Source organism: Rhinatrema bivittatum, chromosome 3 (genome assembly GCF_901001135.1).
Source record: "Rhinatrema bivittatum chromosome 3, aRhiBiv1.1, whole genome shotgun sequence".
NCBI classification, from domain to species: Eukaryota; Metazoa; Chordata; class Amphibia; order Gymnophiona; family Rhinatrematidae; genus Rhinatrema; species Rhinatrema bivittatum.
In genome coordinates, this window is record NC_042617.1 from 11,606,883 (window position 1) to 11,627,960 (window position 21,078).

General features: G+C 45.2%; 1 protein-coding gene across 5 annotated transcripts in view; it reads right to left on the reverse strand.

Annotated features, from left to right (window-relative positions):
- MDGA1 (MAM domain containing glycosylphosphatidylinositol anchor 1) overlaps positions 1-21,078 on the reverse strand; it is a 506,987-nt gene that overhangs the window by 368,218 nt on the left and 117,691 nt on the right. For all 5 annotated transcript variants that reach the window (XM_029592906.1, XM_029592908.1, XM_029592909.1 and 2 more), the window contains one exon: positions 12,691-12,984. In XM_029592906.1, the coding sequence (XP_029448766.1) occupies positions 12,691-12,984 (294 nt within the window). The remainder of the gene's footprint in view (positions 1-12,690; positions 12,985-21,078) is intronic.

Genomic DNA, 21,078 nt, shown 5'->3' on the forward strand with positions numbered 1-21,078 from the left:
CACTAATGTAGTGGAGAGAACTGAGGGAATGAGTACAATAGAACATTCACATCTGGAAGCCATCTTTAGACATAATATAGCCAAGAAAAGGCAGAGAGTCCTTATGGAATTTGCACTTGGATAGCTTGGCGTAGAGCCGATGTTCTCGAAGTCTTCGCAGTACTTGTTTGACATCCTCTAGATGAGTAGACAAGTCCTGAGAAAATATCAGGATGTCATCTAGGTACACTACGACACTCTTGTACAACAGGTCCCGCAAGATGTCGTTCATCATGTTCTGGAACATGATTACTTAGGGCATTTCTAAGGGCATTACTAAGTACTCGAAATGATCATCTCGAGTGTTGAAGGCTGTTTTCCATTCGTCACCACTGCGAATGCGAACTAAGTTATAGGCTCCCTTCAAGTCAAGTTTCGAGAATATCTTGGCACCTTGAAGCCGGTCAAACAGCTCTGAGATTAAAGGCAAGGGATATCGGTCTTTGATCGTGATCTCGTTCAGACCTTGCTAGTCGATACAAGGACGTAAGGTACCATCCTTCTTCCCCACAAAGATTAGCATCCCTCCCTGCTAATTGCAGTTTGATAAACTTATGAGCTATTACCCTGCAATGCAAGAGGGCAGGCTAATGAAGAGGCAGGAGTTAAACTTCCCGTGATAGACAGGCGGCCATTCAACCTCACTCGGATGGGCCAGTCAGGCAACTCCTGCCTCCCTCCCGAAGAGTCCAAACCCTGTTCCTCATGCTTTCAAAATATAATTGGCCAGGATGAACGGAACTCCCACCCACCCATTTACCTGCCTTCAAAAAACATATATATATATATCCAGAGCCCTCCAAACTCCCAGGGAATCCCAGCCTTCTTTCAAGGAGGGGACAACATATAAGAGTAGAAAAATGCAGTCAAAGACCCATCGATGGAGCAACTTAACATTTCTAATCTAAAGGAGAAGGACTAACGTGAGAAAAATGCACAATACCTAAGTAACATACACAACAACTTGCACAACATCTTAGCATACGCAACATCTTACTAACACACACATCTTAACAACAAACACAACACCTCAGTAACATACACAACTTGCACAACATCTTAGTAACATATGCAACATTTCAGTAACACACAACTTACACAACATCTTAATAACATATACAACTTCTCAGTAACATACACAACTTAAACATCTCAGAAACGTATGCACCATCTCAATAGCATAGACAACATCTCACACATCTCAGTAAAATACACAAGTTACACAACATCTTAGTAAAATACACAACTTAAATATCTCAGTAACATACACAACATCTCAATAACATTCACAGCTTAAACATCTCATTAACATAATGCAATATCTTAGTAACATACACAATATCTCAGTAATGACATCTCAGTAACATACACATTTCACAAATCTTAGTAAATTATACAACTTACACATATTAGTAACATACATAATATCTTAGTAACATATACAATTTACACATCAAAGAGTACAACAAAGAGTGCAATATAAAACACTATGCACAATTCACAAACTGATTAACGAAGAAAAAGCAGACTGGTTAAACACAGCACTACGCTTACACGTCCCACAAAGAAATCTTAGATCAGCCAACAGAGCTCTACTAACCATCCCTCAGTCAAGACAGCAAAACTTACCCAAGTTAGAGAACGAGCCCTTTCCTTAGCCGGACCAGCATTATGGAACTCATTGCCACTCGAAACAAGATTACAAAGTGATTTAAAAAGCTTTAAAAAAAGTTTAAAAACATGGCTTTTCAAAAAAGCATTCTACAATATGAATGGGGAACAAGAAGTTTAAAGGAATAAGCGAATGAACATCTACACAAAGCTAAAGTCACCCTATTAGCATAATTGTATATCCATCATCATTATAGAATAATTTAAGAAACATGCAGTTTAAAGTTCAATTATTGTATGATTTCCTATTAATCATATAAAAGACAAGATCCAGATCTCACATTATATACCTTAGATTATGAAATTGTTACCGTAAAGTTTTGGCACTTTGGTAGTAAGAATTTAATCAAATACATATATGCGTGCTGCCCTGTAAACCGTTGTGATGGTGCAATACTAAACGACGGTATAGAAAAGATTTTAAATAAATAAATAAATAAATAAATCTCAGTAATATACACATCTTACCCAGCATCTCAGTAACATACACATCTGTCATCTTAGTAATATACGCAAATATCACACATCTCAGTAACATACACAATTTACATATCTTAGTAACATACGCAACATTTCAGTAACATACAGAACATCTCACACATCCTAGTAACATATACATTTCAATAACATATGAAAAATCTTAGCCTACATATCAGCAACATATACATCTCACACATCTTATAACATTCACAACATCTTAAAACAACAGCTCAGTAACATACATAACACCTTGGTAAAATACATGACATCTTATACTACATCTCAGTAAAGTACACATCTTACACAACTTCTTAGTAAAACATACATCCTACACAATATCTCTCAAATTCTTAGTAAAATACACAACACCCTACACAATATCTCAGTTATATATGCAACATCTTACACAACTTCTTAATAAAATACACAACACCCTACACCAGGGGTCGGGAACCCATGGCTCGCAAGCCAGATATGGCTCTTTTGAGGGCTGCATCTGGCTCGCAGACAGTCGCCACACTTTCCCGCTGACCCAGCTGCTCCCCGGTCCTCCTCCGCCCGGGCTTAAAATGCTGTCAGCCCCGGCGGAACGCGGCAGGACAGCTGGAGTCGGCGGCACCGGCGTGCTCTCTTCTTCCTGCCCCCCCCGCGGCCCAGAAGAGGAAGTGGGGAGTATCGGGTGCCTGCGCGGCAAGAAGAGGCCACGCTAGTGCGCTCGGCATCGGCCCGAAGAAAAGAAGACTGCAGCCCGGCTCTGAGGAAAATGAAGAGGTTCAACCGCGGCCGATGGGACGCCGCCTCCGCGAGGGCTGAAAATGAAGAGGTTAGCGTTGGGAGGAGGCTGCTGCTGCCGCGAGTTCCCACTCGCGGCAGCAGCAGCCTCCTCCCAACGCTAACCTCTTCATTTTCAGCCCTCGCGGAGGCGGCGTCCCATCGGCCGCGGTTGAACCTCTTCATTTTCCTCAGAGCCGGGCTGCAGTCTTCTTTTCTTCGGGCCGATGCCGAGCGCACTAGCGTGGCCTCTTCTTGCCGCGCAGGCACCCGATACTCTCCACTTCCTCTTCTGGGCCGCGGGGGGGGGGGGGCGTGTGTGTGTGTGTGAGAGATTGCATGTATGTGAATGATTGAGAGCTGGGGGGGCCTGTGTGTGTGTGTGTGTGTGTGTGTGTGTGTGAGTGAGAGATTGCATGTATGTGTGTGATTGAGAGCCTGTATATGTGAAAGAGAGTATGTGTGTGATTGAGAGCCTGCCTGTGAGAGAGAGAGAGCATGAATGTAAGTTTACAATTGGGAACCTATATGTGTAAGTTTGTGATTGAAAATCTGTTTGTGTGAAAGAGTATGTGTGTATGATTGAGATCCTTTGTGTGTGAGAGAAATCATGTGTATGTATGATTAAGAGCCTGTGGGGTAGATTTTCAGAGCCCTGCTCGCCTAAATCCGCCCAAAACCGGGCGGATTTAGGCGAGCAGGGCCCTGCGCGCCGGGAAGCCTATTTTACATAGGCCTCCTGGCGCGCGCAGAGCCCCGGGACTCGCGTAAGTCCCGGGGTTCTCGGAGGGGGGCGTGTCGGGGGCGTGTCGGGGGGCGGGCCCGGTCTTCGCGGCGTTCCGGGGGCGTGTCGGCAGCGTGTTGGGGGCGGGTACGGGGCGTGGCTACGGCCCGGGGGCGTGGCCGCGCCCTCCGTACCCGCCCCCAGGTCGCGGCCCGGCGCGCAGCAGGCCCGCTGGCGCGCGGGGATTTACGTCTCCCTCCGGGAGGCGTAAATCCCCCAACAAAGGTAAGGGGGGGGTGTAGACAGGGCCGGGCGGGTGGGTTAGGTAGGGGAAGGGAGGGTAAGGTGAGGGGAGGGCAAAGGAAAGTTCCCTCCAAGGCCGCTCCGATTTCGGAGCGGCCTTGGAGGGAACGGGGGGAGGCAGCGCGGCTCGGCGCGCGCAGGCTATACAAAATTGATAGCCTTGCGCGCGCCGATCCAGGATTTTAGTGGATACGCGCAGCTCCGCGCGTATCTACTAAAATCCAGCGTACTTTTGCTTGAGTCTGATGCGCAAGCAAAAGTAGGCTGATCGCGCTTCTTTTAAAATCTACCCCTGTGTGTATAAGTAAGAGAGAGATCATGTGTGTCTGTGTGTGATTGAGAGCTGGTTTAGGTGAGGGAGCATGTGAGTATGTGATTGAGAGCCTGTGTTTAAATGAGAGAGAGAGACCATGTGTGTCTGTGTGTGATTGAGAGCTGATTTAGGTGAGGGAGCATGTGAGTATGTGATTGAGAGCCTGTGTGTGAAAGAGAGGACATGTTTGTAAGCATGTGAATGAGAGTCTGTGTGTGAGAGAAAAAGACAGCATGTATTTATGTGATTGAAAGCCTGTGTGTGTGTGTAAGCGTGAAAAGATAGACAGCATGTGTGTAAATGTGTAATTAAGAGCCTATATAAGTGAGAGAGAAAAAACATGTGTATATGTGAGTACTGAGAGCATGTGTGTATAGGTGTGTCATTGAGAGCCAGTGTGAGAGAGAGAGCTGGTATGTGACAGAGAGAGGAGAAAGTTCCAAGCAAACCACCCCACCTCCTGCTAATTCAGAACAATCTCAGGACACCTGGATATCAAACGTTCCCAGGTATGCAGAGCAAAAAAAATTTTTGTATCCTTATTATTTTTCATTACTGGGTCTTTGTGTCTGCTATTTTGAAATATTTTGTTGGTATCTGGAAATGTTTTATATGAGTTTTTAATTATTGGATATTCCACTCATCAGCTGTTTCGAAATATGTTCTTTTTGTTAGTACAGTTTTACTGCTGATGATTTTATATTTCTTGATTTGTTTTATAAGGATGGGTGATGTTTCTTTTTCCTTTGTTACACTGCATACAGAGACTCTGGCTTGTTGCAGTTTCCAATTCAGTTTTTTCTGCATGCTTCTAGTTATGCGTTTTGGTCTCTTTATTCTATGTTAGGTGAGGGACAGCACGTGATTCAGGTGAGGTTTTCTGCTGGCGTGTAGTTTCTGTGTAGGACTCTATAGCAGCCTGACTTGGTCCGTTTTCCTAATAGGAGATGTATTGGTGTCTTAAGGCCTGGTGTAATATTTTCAGAGACTTATTGTACTTTAAAAGTGTGATCTTACATAAAATGCACACATTTACTTGTATTTAGTTTTAAACATATTGTATGGCTCTCATGGAATTACATTTTAAAATATGTGGCGTTTATGGCTCTCTCAGCCAAAAAGGTTCCTGACCCCTGCCCTACACAATATCTCAGTTATATATGCAACATCTTCCATAACATCTCAGTAACATACACAGCCTCTCAGCAAAACAATAGGTTACAGTGGCATGTTCTGGCACTCATATATGGTGCTGGGCAGTTTACAGCAGTCGGGGCAGCTTTCAGCTCCTCCCAGAGTGGAAGTGGTTAAGGGTTTGGCATTAGATCTGGGAACACATGGGCTGTGGTGTACACAGATTTTAATAAGGCCCCTGACATTATTGCACACCAAAAGCTTAGGTTAGGACTAAAGGTGATAAAGGGTTAAAAAAAAATGCTGGTGTGATATGCAAAAAAGTTTGATTATTTGGGGCGAAAAAACCCAAGAGGTAGATATTAAAAGTGTTGCTGGAGTGCATGTGGACCACGTGTGAGCAACACGGATTTTATGAGCCACAAAGTATGCGGGTCTGTGCCCGTGCTCGGGTCAAGAAGAAGGGGGCGAGGCATGGATATTCGGGGGGGGGGGGGGGGGGGGGAAGGTCAAGACTTCCACGTGTAACTCCAAATTTTAAAAAAGCTGACCACGTAACTTTACTGCTGGTCCTGATGAAGGGCGAGTCTGGAGATCCCCAGTTTTAGGGCTTTCAGCACAGCGTGAGGATTAGGGGTCAAGTGGCGGGGCTTGCAGGGTGAAGAACCAGAGGGGTCTGGAAAACCTCAATATCAACCGCACAAACTGGTGGAGTAATTGGAAAAACTGTTTTTTCCCTGAGGCAACCATGTTCTAACATCCACCGGCACACGCGCGTAAAAGTCGCTAAAGCCCTAGCGGAAATACGCGCGGGACGTTTACTCGCGCCGCCTCTCAAGACTACACGCGCACTTACACGCGGGAGGGATACTTTGAATGATGCAGCGTGTACGTGCACACGCGATATAGAACTGCAGCGTATCTCCGCTCGCGTGCCGAGACGCGTGCTTATGGGCGCACGCGCGTTCCTTTTAAAATTACCCTGCCAGGCAGCAATCCATGCTGGGGCAAGGCAGGAAGGGGATTTCAAGGTAATCATTTCTCGAGATCTAAATATCACCAAACAGTGTGAGCAAGGCGGGCGCAAGAGGCAAAGGATGCTGGGCTGCCTAGGGAGAGATGTAGCCAGCAGAAGAAAGGAGGCCATAATGTGTCTGTACAGGTCCTTGGTGAGGCTTCATCTGAGGTACCGAGTCCAGCTCTGGCGCCCACATCTACAAGAGGCAGTCTGAGACAGAGACATTAAATAATGCACAAGGAGCAAAGCTTTGCCAGCGCAGAGGAAGATCTAGAACCCGAACTCCCAATGCGAGGCTGAAAAGGGGCAGTGGCTACGTGGGACAGCCCGCCAGTGGGGAGGAGGGAAAACCAGAAGCAGAGCGGGATATGCACCAGAACAAGCAAGACCTGTGCACGTCTGCCCAGCAGGTTTCTCTCTCTCTCTCCAGCTCCTCACCCACAAAGTTAACACCGCACTGTGCATTATAAGTTGACAATGAAGTTTAAAACGTTGTTTTCTAATAATCTGGCTCTGACGGTACTTGTGGGAATTAGGAATAAGACGCAGCTCTCTCTTTGCCCTATCAATTGCCGTATCTAACACCTTTCCTGCTGCAGCCCCTGCTGGGAAGCCTATTTCTCAAATCTACTAATTGGATCTGAAAGCCTTCCAAGTGAGAACTATTTCTGCCAAGTGTAAGGCATTGACCTGTGGGGATCTTCTGTGCAAGGCTTCATGGATGAGGACTGCTCACTTGTTAAAGTGCATTAGTGTCAGTGTCTTTCCTGAAGCTCATACTTTGAAAATTTGATTCCTCGCCTATAAATAAACATCAAGCAATTCCGTTCAAAGAGAAGGCCGCGGCTTCAGTGGCTCCTTAGCGATGCAGTTAACAGAGATCCTGAAGTTCACCCTGATGGCTTCTCTCCCATATCATGCCGCTCTTGTCAGAGGTGCGGAGCGAGGCACGGGGGTCATCGCCAGGTCAGACCCAGGGCTTGCAAGGAGGCTCCCCCAGCGCTCTCTTGTCCTTGTAAACATGCGCACGTCACCCGGCAAAGGGTTACGATGAGTTTTAATGACTCTGTGACGGATTTCTCTCGCCGGAAGCTATGCTACAGCCCCCTTCAAGCTGGACAGATAGATCCAGGAACAAGCCTGAAGATTTCAGTAATCTGCCACCCGAAAATAACTAAAATGATCTGATCTGTGGCTTCGGGGCCTTAGGCTGGAGCCTGCTCTGTAGATGTTCCTTTCTGTGCCAAAGCTCTCTCCCTTGTTGTCTCTTCTCGTGGCATAGCAGGGGCCACCTTCAGGCAGGTGCAAAAGGAGCCACGGCACCAGGCCCCGTGGTTGGCAGGGCTCCGCTGCAGTCGCACCAGACAGGCCTAGGGAAAGGCGATTTAATTTCTCAAACCGTACTGGGATTAAGGGGTGCTCCATGAACTTAACTAGTACAACACTTAAAACTAGTTGAAGAAAACATTTTTCTCGGTCTACGCACGTTTAAGCTGTGGAACTTGTTGCCAGAGATTGTGCTCAAAACTGCAGCGCAGCTGAGATTCAGAAAGTTTGGACAAGTTTCTGGAGGGCAGGTCCATTAACCATTATTAGCCAGCTTAAGCCAATTCCAAATACTTCTCCTCATTCTGCAACTCCCTGCTTCGACGCCTCTCTGATCTCTCCCTATGTCCCTTCTCGGGACCTTCGTTCATCGGGCAACCTGCTCCTACCTGCGCCCTTCTCCTCTGTTGCTTCCAGACTCTGCGCTTTGCGTCCTGCAACACCATGCGCCTGGAACGGCCTTCCCTCTGTGCTGTATATTGTTCCATCTCTGGCCATAGTCAAGTCACGCTTAAAGATTGCTTTAAAATCCAAAAAAACCCGATTTTTCCGGCTCTTGACCCTTGACCCATGTTTTACTGTAATACTTAAGATGTTGATACTCAAAGATTTAGTGCGGGTAACTTTTGGGGGTTACCCATACAAAACCTAAGATTTCAATACCTTCCCCCGCCTACTGAGTTATGCGTTCAATTCACTGTGCACGCAAAATGCATCACTGGAGGTGTTCAGAAGCAGGGTTAAACTTTAGTCAGGGAGCGTTTTCTGGCTAAAGTTACACCTGTAAGTCTGATTGAAAAATTGCTACCCAAAAATTATCTAGGCAAATGTGATGTATGTAACTTCATCCAGCTCTATGCAGTGGCAGAAGTAGCTGCGTAAATTCCACTGAATACCTGGGAAAAGTTACGTGGACAACAAATTAATTATCAGGTAGCTGGCTTTGAATATTGACCCCTGAGTGATTATTAGAAAATGATTTGTCCTATCTGTCTCAACTGGATTGTAAGCTCTGTGGAGCAGGGACTATGGCTACTTTATGTGTCTGTACAGTACTGTGTACACCCAGTCAGTTCTTCCATTAGGCAGATGTATCCTATTGCCTAGAGTGCAGCAATTTTGAAGACAGCACTAGGGTGTTGCTAGGCATGAGCACCATGACTTTACCCCAGCACTCTATAGGCCGGTGCCCAAATTTCAGACAGAGCTATCCTATCCCTTTGCTTCCTGCTCCAGCCCTTCCCTTCCCCTTCCAGGCAGTCTGCAGGGAATGGGAGAAGAGGGGGCGATCCTGGGGGCAACAGAGCAGAGCAAGGAAGAGCCACCCTGCTCCCTAATCCAGCCCCCCTTCTCCCGCTGTCCTCTCTGCAGGGGACAGGATGGGAGGGGGAGAGGCTAAAGTGGACAGAGCAAAGCAGGGTTTTGTGTTACTTCAGAAATGCCTGATAATGAAGTCATGGTAAATGAGGTGACAAAATAATCTGAACGTTTTTTATAGCAAGGGGTAACATCCTAGTCAGTCATTTCAGAGACTACTTTCGGGCAATGCGGTATGGACTGATTGATCGATTGATTTAAAAGTTTTGCTAAACTGCTTTCCTGATCCCAAAAGATCACCTAAGGTGGGGTATAACAAATACTAAAGCGTACATAAGCAGCAAATATACAAAACAAAATTCATTGAAAACTACAAATAAACACAAATCTGTTTCCCAACACAGTCGTCAATCACATCCCAAGGAACTGCTGCATACCTGCCTATCAATGCCATAGCTTTTAATTTATACATTGTAGATACTTCCATTTTATTTACAATCTACCCCCCAAAATCACAGAAGACACATTCATTAGACACCGTGACACGTTTTCTGCTCTGTGCATCCACCGCTCTCTGCATTGAGGATCCTCAAGACTCCCTCAATGCATCTGGTTTTCTGAATATATGTGAGATCTGTTGGCAGATGTAAATCTATGTCATGCATTTTCCTTGACGAACAGATCCATTGGGACCAGGCTGGGAACCACTTTCGTAGGTGTGTACAAAACCTGGAACATCTCAGAGCTCTCCTCTCTTTACACAGCGGCAAGAATTTTAACAAATACTAATCGGAGAGCGCATATCTCCCCCATCCTAAAAGATCTTCACTGGCTCCCAGTAAACTTCAGGATCCTTCATAAATCACTGACAATTATCCACAAAAATATTCACCATCAGACTCTATTAGATCTTTCACACCCTCTCAAATTACACTCGACGACCAGACCCTTAAGAGATGCCTACAAGGGATCCTTACATGTTCCCCCTATCAAAATAGTTCACCACTCAAACATCAGAGACAGGACATTCTCTATCACAGGACCCTCCATCTGGAACGCCATACCTCCGGACCTTGGCAGGAAACCTGTCTACTAACTTTCAAAAAGAAACTAAAGACATGGCTATTCTGCCGAGCCTTCCCAGCTACTAGCTCTACAGCCTGATTTAGAATCATCATATCGCTTATGTAAATAAACAAACGCTAATCTTGCTCACAACTTATCATGAGGTTTGGCCTCTGCCTCCATCCCATATTCCATTGTATATAGTAATTTATTGTATATAGTAATTTATCTTTCGTTCTCCCCCTCTTTTTTTTCCTTCTCCCAGTTAAGGCAACCTTGTTATAATGTAACTTTTATGCTCCTTCTAAATGTCTCTTGTTGAATTGTTGGTTATAATTCTGCTTAGTTCGATGTAAACCGAGTTGATTTGATCTGTATCAAGAAAGTCGGTATATAAAAGCCTTAAATAAATAAATAAATAAATAAATAAATAAATAAATAAATATCAGCTTGCAGGACCCAGAGAGATCTTGTTACATAAGAACATAAGAAATTGCCATGCTGGGTCAGACCAAGGGTCCATCAAGCCCAGCATCCTGTTTTCAACAGAGGCCAATCCAGGTCACAAGAACCTGGCAATTACCCAAACCCCAAGAAGATCCCATGCTACTGAGGCAATTAGTCTATAGCAAATGCTATCTCCTCCAGTTGGGGAAAAAATATCTATTATTTGTTTGAGATGCTTCACATACAACTGGTGAGGCTTCAGAAATCAAGAAATTCAATGATGGTGGTCAATCCTGAATTAAAAGAGACAGCACACTGGACCTTGTGTTTCTTGCCTGTTCATTGCCAGTGGCCGTACACAGAGAAGCACTGGGGCAGACGCCTGAATGAGGCAGAACTGAGTAACAGTCACAGACCGGAAAGGAGTTTCCTGTCAGGTAATGCTCTGGTGGGAGCAAAGTCCAGGGAATAACCCCCAGTAGGACATGCTTCCCCTGGAGATTATTCATACTCTCACCGACCTTCACACTCAGTTTTTCAAAGCTTTAAACATGCATTTAATTCAATTTGAAAACTGCTGTCTGCTCACTTCTGAGGTCTTTAATAGTGAGATAATGGGCTAATGGCATAAACCCAATGATGAGCATCAGCCAGTCAGAATGCGGCATTCTCAGCTCTTGGTTCTAAGGCTGGGTTAGAAGCGGTGTCCCCTTCAATGCAGACCCAAGGGTAGCCTTCTGAACACTCACAAACTATGTCTAACTAGAAGAGATATCAATATTTCATTCCATGATTTACAGTCTCATTTATTTTAGCAGGGAAGGGGTTCCCATCAGTCATGAGCAGAGCAAAGCCAGAGAGACATTTGTGTTTATAGGCAATAAATTCAAAGCAATTAGTCTCTGCCTTGAAAGTTAATGTAAGATATTGTAATTTTTTATAACTTGATATGTGTTATTCCCCATTGGGACTGAAACAGAAACTAGATTGTAGAGTCTGCACAAGACCTTGATAATTGAAATGAATTAATGCTAAATAGGGATCAGTTGCAACAGGCAATAGTTTTGCTGGTTAACAACTGCTTGTTTTACTGATTAAGACTTTGGAATTCGCTACTTTGCAAATTATGTACATACAACCAAAATATATTGAGTAGTAACAGGAAAACTCTGCCTTGCTGAAAATGTGGGTATTAAACCAAGAAAAGGCAAGCATCATTGGCTGTAAACCAATGACCCCCTACCCCCTCATCCTCTTCAAATGGGAGTCAGAAAACCAGCTACAGATTAACCTCTCAAGATGGCATAGAGGTAGGTGGAGAACACAAGGTGAAGCCCCATAAGCCAACCAGCAAAGACAAGAAGTGAAGTGGGAGCCAGCAGTTCATGCATTTCATAGAAAGGGTCAGAGTTACTTGGATTTATTACAGAAAAGATCACCGCCACCTTGTTTTGTGGAAACTCATTAGGGTCACAGATGCATCAGTAAGCTGAGTGGCCAACTGTCCCACATTTGGAAGACCATTTCCATATTTTAGGAAGCACATTGCTATTGTTTTCCAGTAAAAGAAATGTCATCAAATCTAATGGCTTTCCGGAGGAGCGCACTGTTAACCCGTGTTTGGACGCGCGTTTTTGACGCGCTAGCTTTACCCCTTATTCAGTAAGGGGTAATAGCACATTGAAAACACGCGTCCAAACCCCCCCCCCCCGAACCTAATAGCGCCCGCAACATGCAAATGCATGTTGATGGCCCTATTAGGTATTCCCGCGTGATACAGAAAGCGAAATGTGCAGCCAAGCCACACATTTTACTTTCAGAAATTAGCGCCTACCCAAAGGCTGGCGTTAATTTCGGCCAGCACCGGGGAAGTGTACAGAAAAGCAGTAAAAACTGCTTTTCTGTGCACCCTCCGACTTAATATCATGATTAACGACAGTCCTACCTCATTCCCCCCACTCCCTTCACATGGCTTTCAAAATATCCCACAAAATGCCATTCACATGTTGACAACCCTACTCCTACTTTGCCTCAACTGGAAGAAGTTTGGGAACGACTGCTAGAGACAGTGAAGGTACTTACATTGCACATTGAGCTGCAGCAAGGCCTCTCGAGGTCTTATGTTGAAGCCATTGTATCTGGCTGTCTGGCACTTGTATGCTCCACTCATCTCACGAGTCACATTGTCCAGCTGCAGCTTCCCGTCATAGGTCTCCATCACCATGGCACCAGAGGGCATGGGGGCCTCTTTGTCTAACCGGGACCAGAGAATAGGAGGCTTGGGCTTCCCTCGTACCTCGCACTGCAACTCCGCCCTGGAACCTTCTTTAACTGTGATCATGGACTGCCCCTTGGGTATACTGATGGTGGGAGGGACTACAGGAAACAAAAAAACAAGTTTGGGTTTTAATATTTTACAGGATGCTCCATTTAACAGGCTAAATGCTCACGGCTCACAAGTACAATTAGGATCTGTTGTGCAAAATGGTGAAGGTGTCTGGCTAATCTCTTAATCCAAGGGCAGCACACACACGTGGCATGCATGATATGTGTGTTCCATGTATGCTGCATACGTGTGGTGCACTTCCATTAGGAGATCAGCGAGACACCTTCACCATTTTGCACAAGAGATCCTAATTGTGCAAAATGGTGAATATATTTATCACTGTAGGAGATGGTCAATAGTACTAAAACAAACGATCTATAAGCCTGCAGTTTATGGCCCCAATGTTTTGACTGCTCCATTCATTTCAGGTTTGACATGGTGTCCTTATAATAGGGGTAACATAGGTACAGGTCAGCACATGGCAAAACGCAATTAGATAGAGGAGATACTGTGTGATCACCCATGGGTAAATGTGAAGAGCGACAAGCAAAGACCCAAAACAGAACTCTGTGCAAAGCTGCCAGAAAGAGAGGAGAAGGTTGAATGAACGATTAAATAGGCAGCCAAGGATGGCAAGAGTACATAGGATATTGTGACTGTACGCAAGGCAGCAGAGAGGCCAAGGAGAGCCAGGATGGTTGAGTAGCAGAAAGCAGTAGGGATAAAGAGGTTTCTGTTTGAACAAGGCCTGGGAAGCCCGTGCGGTTAAATAAAGAACAGATTCCCTGTGCAGCTTCCCGGGGCCACTTGGTCTGTTTGCGGAAGGAGAGGTGGGCGGGAACAGATAAATAACTGAAGCACCTACAAGCTGCCTCCCTGAGAGAGAAGCAAATGGAAGCGGGGCGGGGGCTTTGCAAAACAAAAGCTTAAGAAAAGTAGTGCATCCTAAAGCTACCGATGACTCAAGTCAGCTTCTCTGTACATAACCCCCCCCCCCCTGGGACTCCGCAAATGAGTCTGCAGAGCACGTCGTGTCGCCCTGCTCTGTGGCTACATAGGACTGTTTTCATTTGCAATATTTGCCTACAAATGTCTTGGTGCAATTTGCCCTATTACGGTAACGAGAATGTTTTATTGCAGGGCAGCTTCAGGAACCAGGGTCCATTCCCTGCCCCAAGAGCAGATTGGGACACTGGTGGGAGGCACGTGGCAACCCCTGTCCCTCCCCACGCAAATGAATATTCATTCAAATGTGATTTAACCCCCCCCCCGAATCTGAACTCACCGCCATGCATATTATGCTATCTGCATATAGGGCAGCGTCACGGGGTCACTGAAGGGGCAGCTGCCGCGACGGCTGGGGATTCCCATGGTGCAGCAGCGCACGAGCTTCGCTGGAGAAAACTCAGTCAGTGTGGGGGCCACGCGCAGAGCTCAAGCCGCTCCCGCCCAGCGCGTGGCTCTCAGACACCTTTCTTCCCTGCCTCTCGGAGCTTCAGGCTTATTACTCTAGTCCTTAACTTTTCGGTCAAAGGCATGAAACCGTCAGAACACGGTGGCTGTAAATGTTTTAGCGCCCAGAATTAAGGCCACACCAAGCTCGGAAAATGCTTTTTCATTTGTTTTTCTAATCATAAAATTATTCATGGGGCTCCCCTCCCCCAGCAATTACAAAGAAAGGCAGGAAGACGTTTAGCCAGCCTGATTGATAGGAAAGCCACGGCCTCCAGTTTTATGGGCCGGCTAACAGAGCGCGTCGGCTTTAATGGCCTGCATGCAGAAATTAACAGCCTACAAGGGATTGAGATGTTTCTGCTTGCGTTTAAAGTCTTCAGGGCTGAATATGGAAAGGGAGTCCTTTGAATCCCAGGCCTGTGGGGGACGCCCTGGAAGAATCAGGCCCGTAATGAGGATAATTGATATTATTGTTACAGCTGGTTAAGAAAACGGCACTGGCTGGGAGCCACCCGCCGCTCCTAATATGGGAGGCTTTCTGCTCCATTTTTAACGCAGGCATGATAATCTTCGGTAAAGTGGATCGACTGTGCTCAAACTCTGTGTGAAGACTAACCAGGGTCCTGGAATTTAACCCAACTGAAATTCACCGGATCCTGAGCGGTGGCCACTGCAAAATACACAAAGCTCCACCAAAAGCACACCATTACTGCTTTTCCTTCCCTGCCTTGTGTTAAATGCAAAAGTTTAAAAGCACCGCAAATCCAGCCATGGGCCTGGTTCTGACCACTCTTTCCATTTTAGAAGCAGGACCGGGTACATACAACCCCCTGAACAGTCCTGCAGGGGTTGCATGGGACTAAGGACACAAACGGGTACCACTGTGAGCCGTTCTCCTCCTCATCTGCGTGCAAACCTTTTTGGTGAGCTTGAGAGTAACCAGGGAGGATTCTGGGACACAAAGATTTGTCAGAACAGAGGTGTAGGTGTGCTGTATGGAAAAGGTGCATGCATTAAGCATTGCCTGATGAGCGCTCTGGCTAAGTGTGGCATGCAGCCGATCTGCTGCTCTCTGGAAATCTCCATTTCCCCCTTGCCCGGTTCTCATTTGCTAGGCACAGAAACCCTTGAGGAAACGGGGGCAGATGTAGCTCAGTTTTGCTCCAGTGCAATAATGGTTCAAGATTTGCCAGTGATTTCATGCTTTCACGACATGAGGCTGACAGGGGGCAGACTCAGGATTCAGAGAATGCATGGGAATGGCCTCCCAGAGGAGGTGGAAAGCAGAGTTGCTTACCTGTAAATCATGTTCTCCGAGGACAGCAGGATGTCAGTCCTCACACGCAGGGCTAGTGCAAGGGGATTAGGTGCCCCAGGCACCTAATCCCCTTGCACTATCAATACACCTGACATCAATACACCTGACCCCTTGCAAATCAATACACCTGACATTCCACTCAACCAAGCGCATGAAAAAGCAGAGGAGTTGGCTCTTTTCTTCAGTAAAAAAATCTCCAACCTTCTAACACAGCTGAAGGCTAATACTGTAGCGCCATCCAGCACATATCTCCATCCAAACAAAGACATGTCTCTACAATCCATTGAACCCATCACAACCTCAGAGATCCAAACAGTATTGAAGAAAATGAAACCCTCGTCACATCCATTTGACCATATCCCATCCAAACTACTTCTGCTAATACCAGACACCATCTCCAAAGCTCTGATAGACATTATCAATTGCTCTTTAGCCCAAGGAATCTATCCAGATGACCTGAAAATTGCCTCCATCAAACCGCTCTTAAAAAAGCCGAATTTAAATCCCAAAGATCCTACCAACTTTTGTCCAATCTCCAACCTCCCATTCATAGCTAAGGTAATGGAAAAATTAGTTAACTCCAGATTGTCAGACTACCGCGAAGAACACAAAATATTATTCCCTACCCAATATGGATTCCGAAAATCTTTAAGTACTGAATCACTACTCATATCCCTGTCAGATTACCTCATCATGGGCCTTGATAAAGGTCATGCCTACTTGCTGATCCTTTTGGACCTCTCTGCAGCCTTTGATACTGTTAACCACTCCCTCCTTCTAAATCAATTAGCGAACATTGGAATAACAGGCACGGCACTAGCCTGGTTCAAATCATTCCTGGGGAACAGAGGCTACAAAGTCAAAATACACAACAAAGAATCTCAGCATTACCCTTCCTCTCTAGGAGTTCCGCAGGGCTCCTCCCTTTCACCCACGCTCTTTAACATTTACCTTCTCCCCCTCTGCCAACTGTTAACCAAACTGAACCTCAAACACTTTTTATACGCAGTTGACGTTCAGATTGTCATCCCCATCAAAGAATCCTGCACAAAAACTCTAGAATTCTGGGAAAAGTGCCTTCTAGAAATCGACAGCCTCCTCTCCAGTCTAAACCTAATCCTAAATTCTTCAAAAACTGAACTCCTCCTAACTTCCCCTGAAAACAGTAACATTTCCACTAATTCACCAGCCAGCTTTCAAACACCACAAGTAAGAGACCTAGGAGCTATCATCGATAACCGGCTAAACCTAAAATCATTTATTAGTCAAACTACCAAGGACTGCTTTCACAAACTTCACGTCCTAAAAAGAATAAAACCACTTTTCCACTCTCACGACTACAGAACAATCCTGCAATCAATAATCTTCTCTAAGTTAGATTATTGCAACGCGATTCTATTAGGTCTCCCATCAGCACACACCAAACCCCTTCAAATGGTGCAAAACACGGCAGCCAGAATATTGACAAACACTAGAAGAAGAGACCACATATCCCCAATCCTCAAAGATCTACACTGGTTGCCTATTCATTATAGAATTTTATATAAGTCCATTACCACTATCTACAAAGCCATCCATCATTACTCTCCGCTTAACCTACAAATCCCATTCAAAAAATATACCTCCACCAGACCCATCAGAGAGTCATACAGAGAATCCCTGCAGGTACCACACTCCAAAACATCTCAGCACATAACCTTCAGAGACAGGGCTTTCTCCACTGCAGGACCTACACTATGGAACTCCATTCCACCTGATCTGAGACAGGAACCGTGCCTTCCAACATTCAGGAAAAGACTCAAAATGTGGTTATTTAGGAAAGCCTTCCCAGACTACAGCTGAACTTTAACTCACCTTGAATCGAAAAGCAGATTTTAACATAACATGGTAATCAATAACTTTTCAAATACCATAACTTTGCAATCACCATTAACTGGCAAATTTGTTCTCTATGTTAAATTCCTGTTGCCTTTGCTCTGCCCCAAGTTATGTTATTCCCCATCGCCTTTTCATTGCTCCAAGTTTTGTTATGTCCCTGTTTTATTGTAACTGCAACTATTTCTCTCAGCACCTGTTAATTTTCTTATTTATATCTCCTTTTGCACCCCTAGTTAATTGTAAACCGGCATGATGCGATTCCAATCGCGAATGCCGATATAGAAAAACTCAAAATAAATAAATAAATAGAATTTTGCCCGCTCCCGCCTCGTCACGCCACCCCCTACCCGGTCGTGCCATCCCCCATCCCCTGGTCAGCGCCTTAGGCCCAGGCCTAGTTTGCCTAGTGCTTCCGCTGGCCCTGCTCACACGAGTAACATCATCACTGAAAACTCATGTCAGAGTTTCTAGAACTTTGAGCCTCTCTGAGCATGCTCAGACATGCAGTATACCATATGTCCACGCACAGTCCTCTCAAGCTTATCACATAGAATTAAGGAAAAAACCCACAAAGTGGAGACCCAACTCCACAGGGACCTCTTGAGGACTGACATCCTGCTGTCCTAGGAGAACACCTGTTACAGGTAAGCAACTCTGCTTTATCTGAGGACAAGCAGGGTGGCAGTCCTCACACATGGGTGAATTCCAGCTACAGGCAGCACCCCCAACAAAAAAGGGACTAACAAAACAGGTGCCAGCAGGCATAACAAGAACATCGTATTGTTGGTAATAGGAGGGGTGCAGCCTGAACAGAAACAGCAGGCCCTAGGTGAGAACAGAGTTGTGTTCTGCACCTCAAAACAAGTTCTGAAGGACAGATTTGCCACCTCTATCCAGACAGTAATGAGTGGGTGGAACTCCATGTCACAGCTATGCAGATCTCCTCCATGGGGACTGCTCGCAAGGGGTCACCGACGTTGCCATGGCTCAAACAGAGTGAGCCTTGACTTGAATTCCCAAGTTACAATCTTGCCTGGGCATAACAGAAGGAGATGCAGTCTGCTAACCAACTGAAAGTGTCTGCTTGGCAATGGCGATTCCCAACATGTTCAGATCAAAAGAAACAAAAAGCCGGTTACTTTCTAAGGGCTCCAGATAGAAGGCCAAGGCTTTCTTGCAGACCAAACTGTACAGTACTCATTCGCCTTGGTATGAATGGGGCCTGGGAAAGACTATAGGCAGTATGATGGACTGCTTAAGATGGAAGTTCGACATCAACTTAGGCAGGAACCTAAGGTGCGTGTGCAAGACCACCCTATTATGAAAAACGTAGTGTAAGGTGAATAAGTCACTAAGACCTGGAGCTCGCTGACCCTGCATGCTGAAGCATCTGCCACCAAAAAATTCAACCTTCCAGGTCAGGTACTTCAGGTCATAGGAGCACAGTAGCTCAAAAAGAGCTTTCATCAGTTGAGCTAAAATCACGTTGAGGTCCCAGGACACAGCAGGAGGCCTTAGAGGAGGCTTCAACTGAAGCTGGCCCCATATGAAGTGTAAAACTATCGGCTGTACAGAGATGGGCGTACCATCTACATCTTGGTGGTATGCACCAATCGCACTCAGATGAACCCTAGCAGAGTTAAGAGAGGTGCAGAAGGTAGTCAAGAAGTTTTTGTGCTGAGCAGGAGAAAGGGTCTAGGACCTTTTCCTCTCACCACATGGAAAACCTCCTCCACTTCAGTCCATAGGACTTTTTGATGGAAGGCTTTCTGGAAGCTATGAGGACACGAGACACATCTTCTGAGATATTACGGGTTTGCAAGATCAACCTCTCAATATCCACGCTGTGAGCAACAGGGCTTGAAGGTTGGGATGCCTCAATCTGCCCCGAACCTGAGTGATGAGATCTGGGGAAGTCTCCAGTCTTATTTGTTTCAAGATGGATAACTTCTGAAGGAGCAGAAACTAGAACTGTCTTGGCCAATGGCAATCACAGTCCCCTTGTCCTCCCTGAGCTTCAACAAAGTCTTCACCACCAGCAGAGCTGGAGGATATGCGTACAGGAGACCCTGGTCCCAATGAAGGGCAAAGGCATCTAAAACTAGCTTGTTATGTGTCCTGGAGCAGAACTGAGGCGCAAATACATCCACTTCTGGGCTTCCCCAGAGGCGGAAGATCTGGTTCGCTACCCCCTAGTCCAGGTCTGAAGGATCGACTCTAGCTGTCCATTACTCCATTCCACAGACAAGCTAGATATGTGGCCCTGAGTATCATCCTGTGAGAGAGGGCCCATGACCATATCTGCACTGCTGTTTGAAAGGAGTTAAGAGCCTATACCTCCCTGCTTGCTCACACAGTACATCATCACTTAACACGGCCTAGATGCTCACATTCTCGTGTAATATACAACAGAGTTTTCAATCAAATCAACGCTTCCACATGTGCCCCCATTAAGATAATATGCTTTATTGTATATACTGCGCTTATTACTTTCGCATTTATACTGTTTTAATGCATTAATTTTACCTTTATTTATTTTAGCTCATTTTCAAATCTACCATACCCATTGTTATTTATCACTATTATATGATATTGATATCAAAAGTTTTTCCTTCTCTTGTAACTATCTCTATACCATGTTCCAGTTGTACATTGTTATTATAGTTTTATAGTTATATGTAAAGCCCCTTCCGTTTGGGCATCTCACTATTTTATGTAAACCGGAGTGATTTGTATCTGATACAAGAACTTTGGTATATAAAAATTAAAAATAAATAAATAATAAATAAATCACTTGGTTGTCTGTCAGGACCAACACAATTTTGTTGGACAGCTGATCACTGAAAGCCCACAGCTCATACAGGCTCACTGAGCTCTCCATGAAGTTGATTTGGCAGACACATTCCTGGGTGGACCAAAGATCCTGAGTGCTGAGCCCATCTACATGAGCTTCCCAACCTAAGGTGGACATACCTATCATTAGGATAATTTGGACCTGAGGAATTTGGATGGACACTTCCCAATCATAAGAACATAAGATATGCCATACTGTATCAGACCAAGGGTCCATCCAAGCCCAGTATTGTCATGAGTACCTGGCAAGTACCAAAACATTAAACAAATCTCAAGCTACTATTGCTTATTAATTAATAGCAGTTTATAGATTTTTCCTCTAGGAGCTTATCCAAACCTTTATTAAACCCAGTAATAGTAACTGCCGTAACCACACTGTCTAGCAATGAATTCCAGAGCTTAATTATGTGCTGAGCAAAAAAAAATGTTCTTCAGTTAGTTTTAAATGAGCTACTTGCTAACTTCATGGAGTGCCCCTTAGTCCTTCTATTATATTAGAGAGTAAACAACCGATTTACATTAACCTGTTCAAGTCCTTTCATGAATTCGTAGACTTCTACCATATCCCACCTCAGTTATCTCTTCTCTAAACTGAATAGGCCTAACGTCCTTAGCCTTACCTCATAGAGCAGCTGTTCCA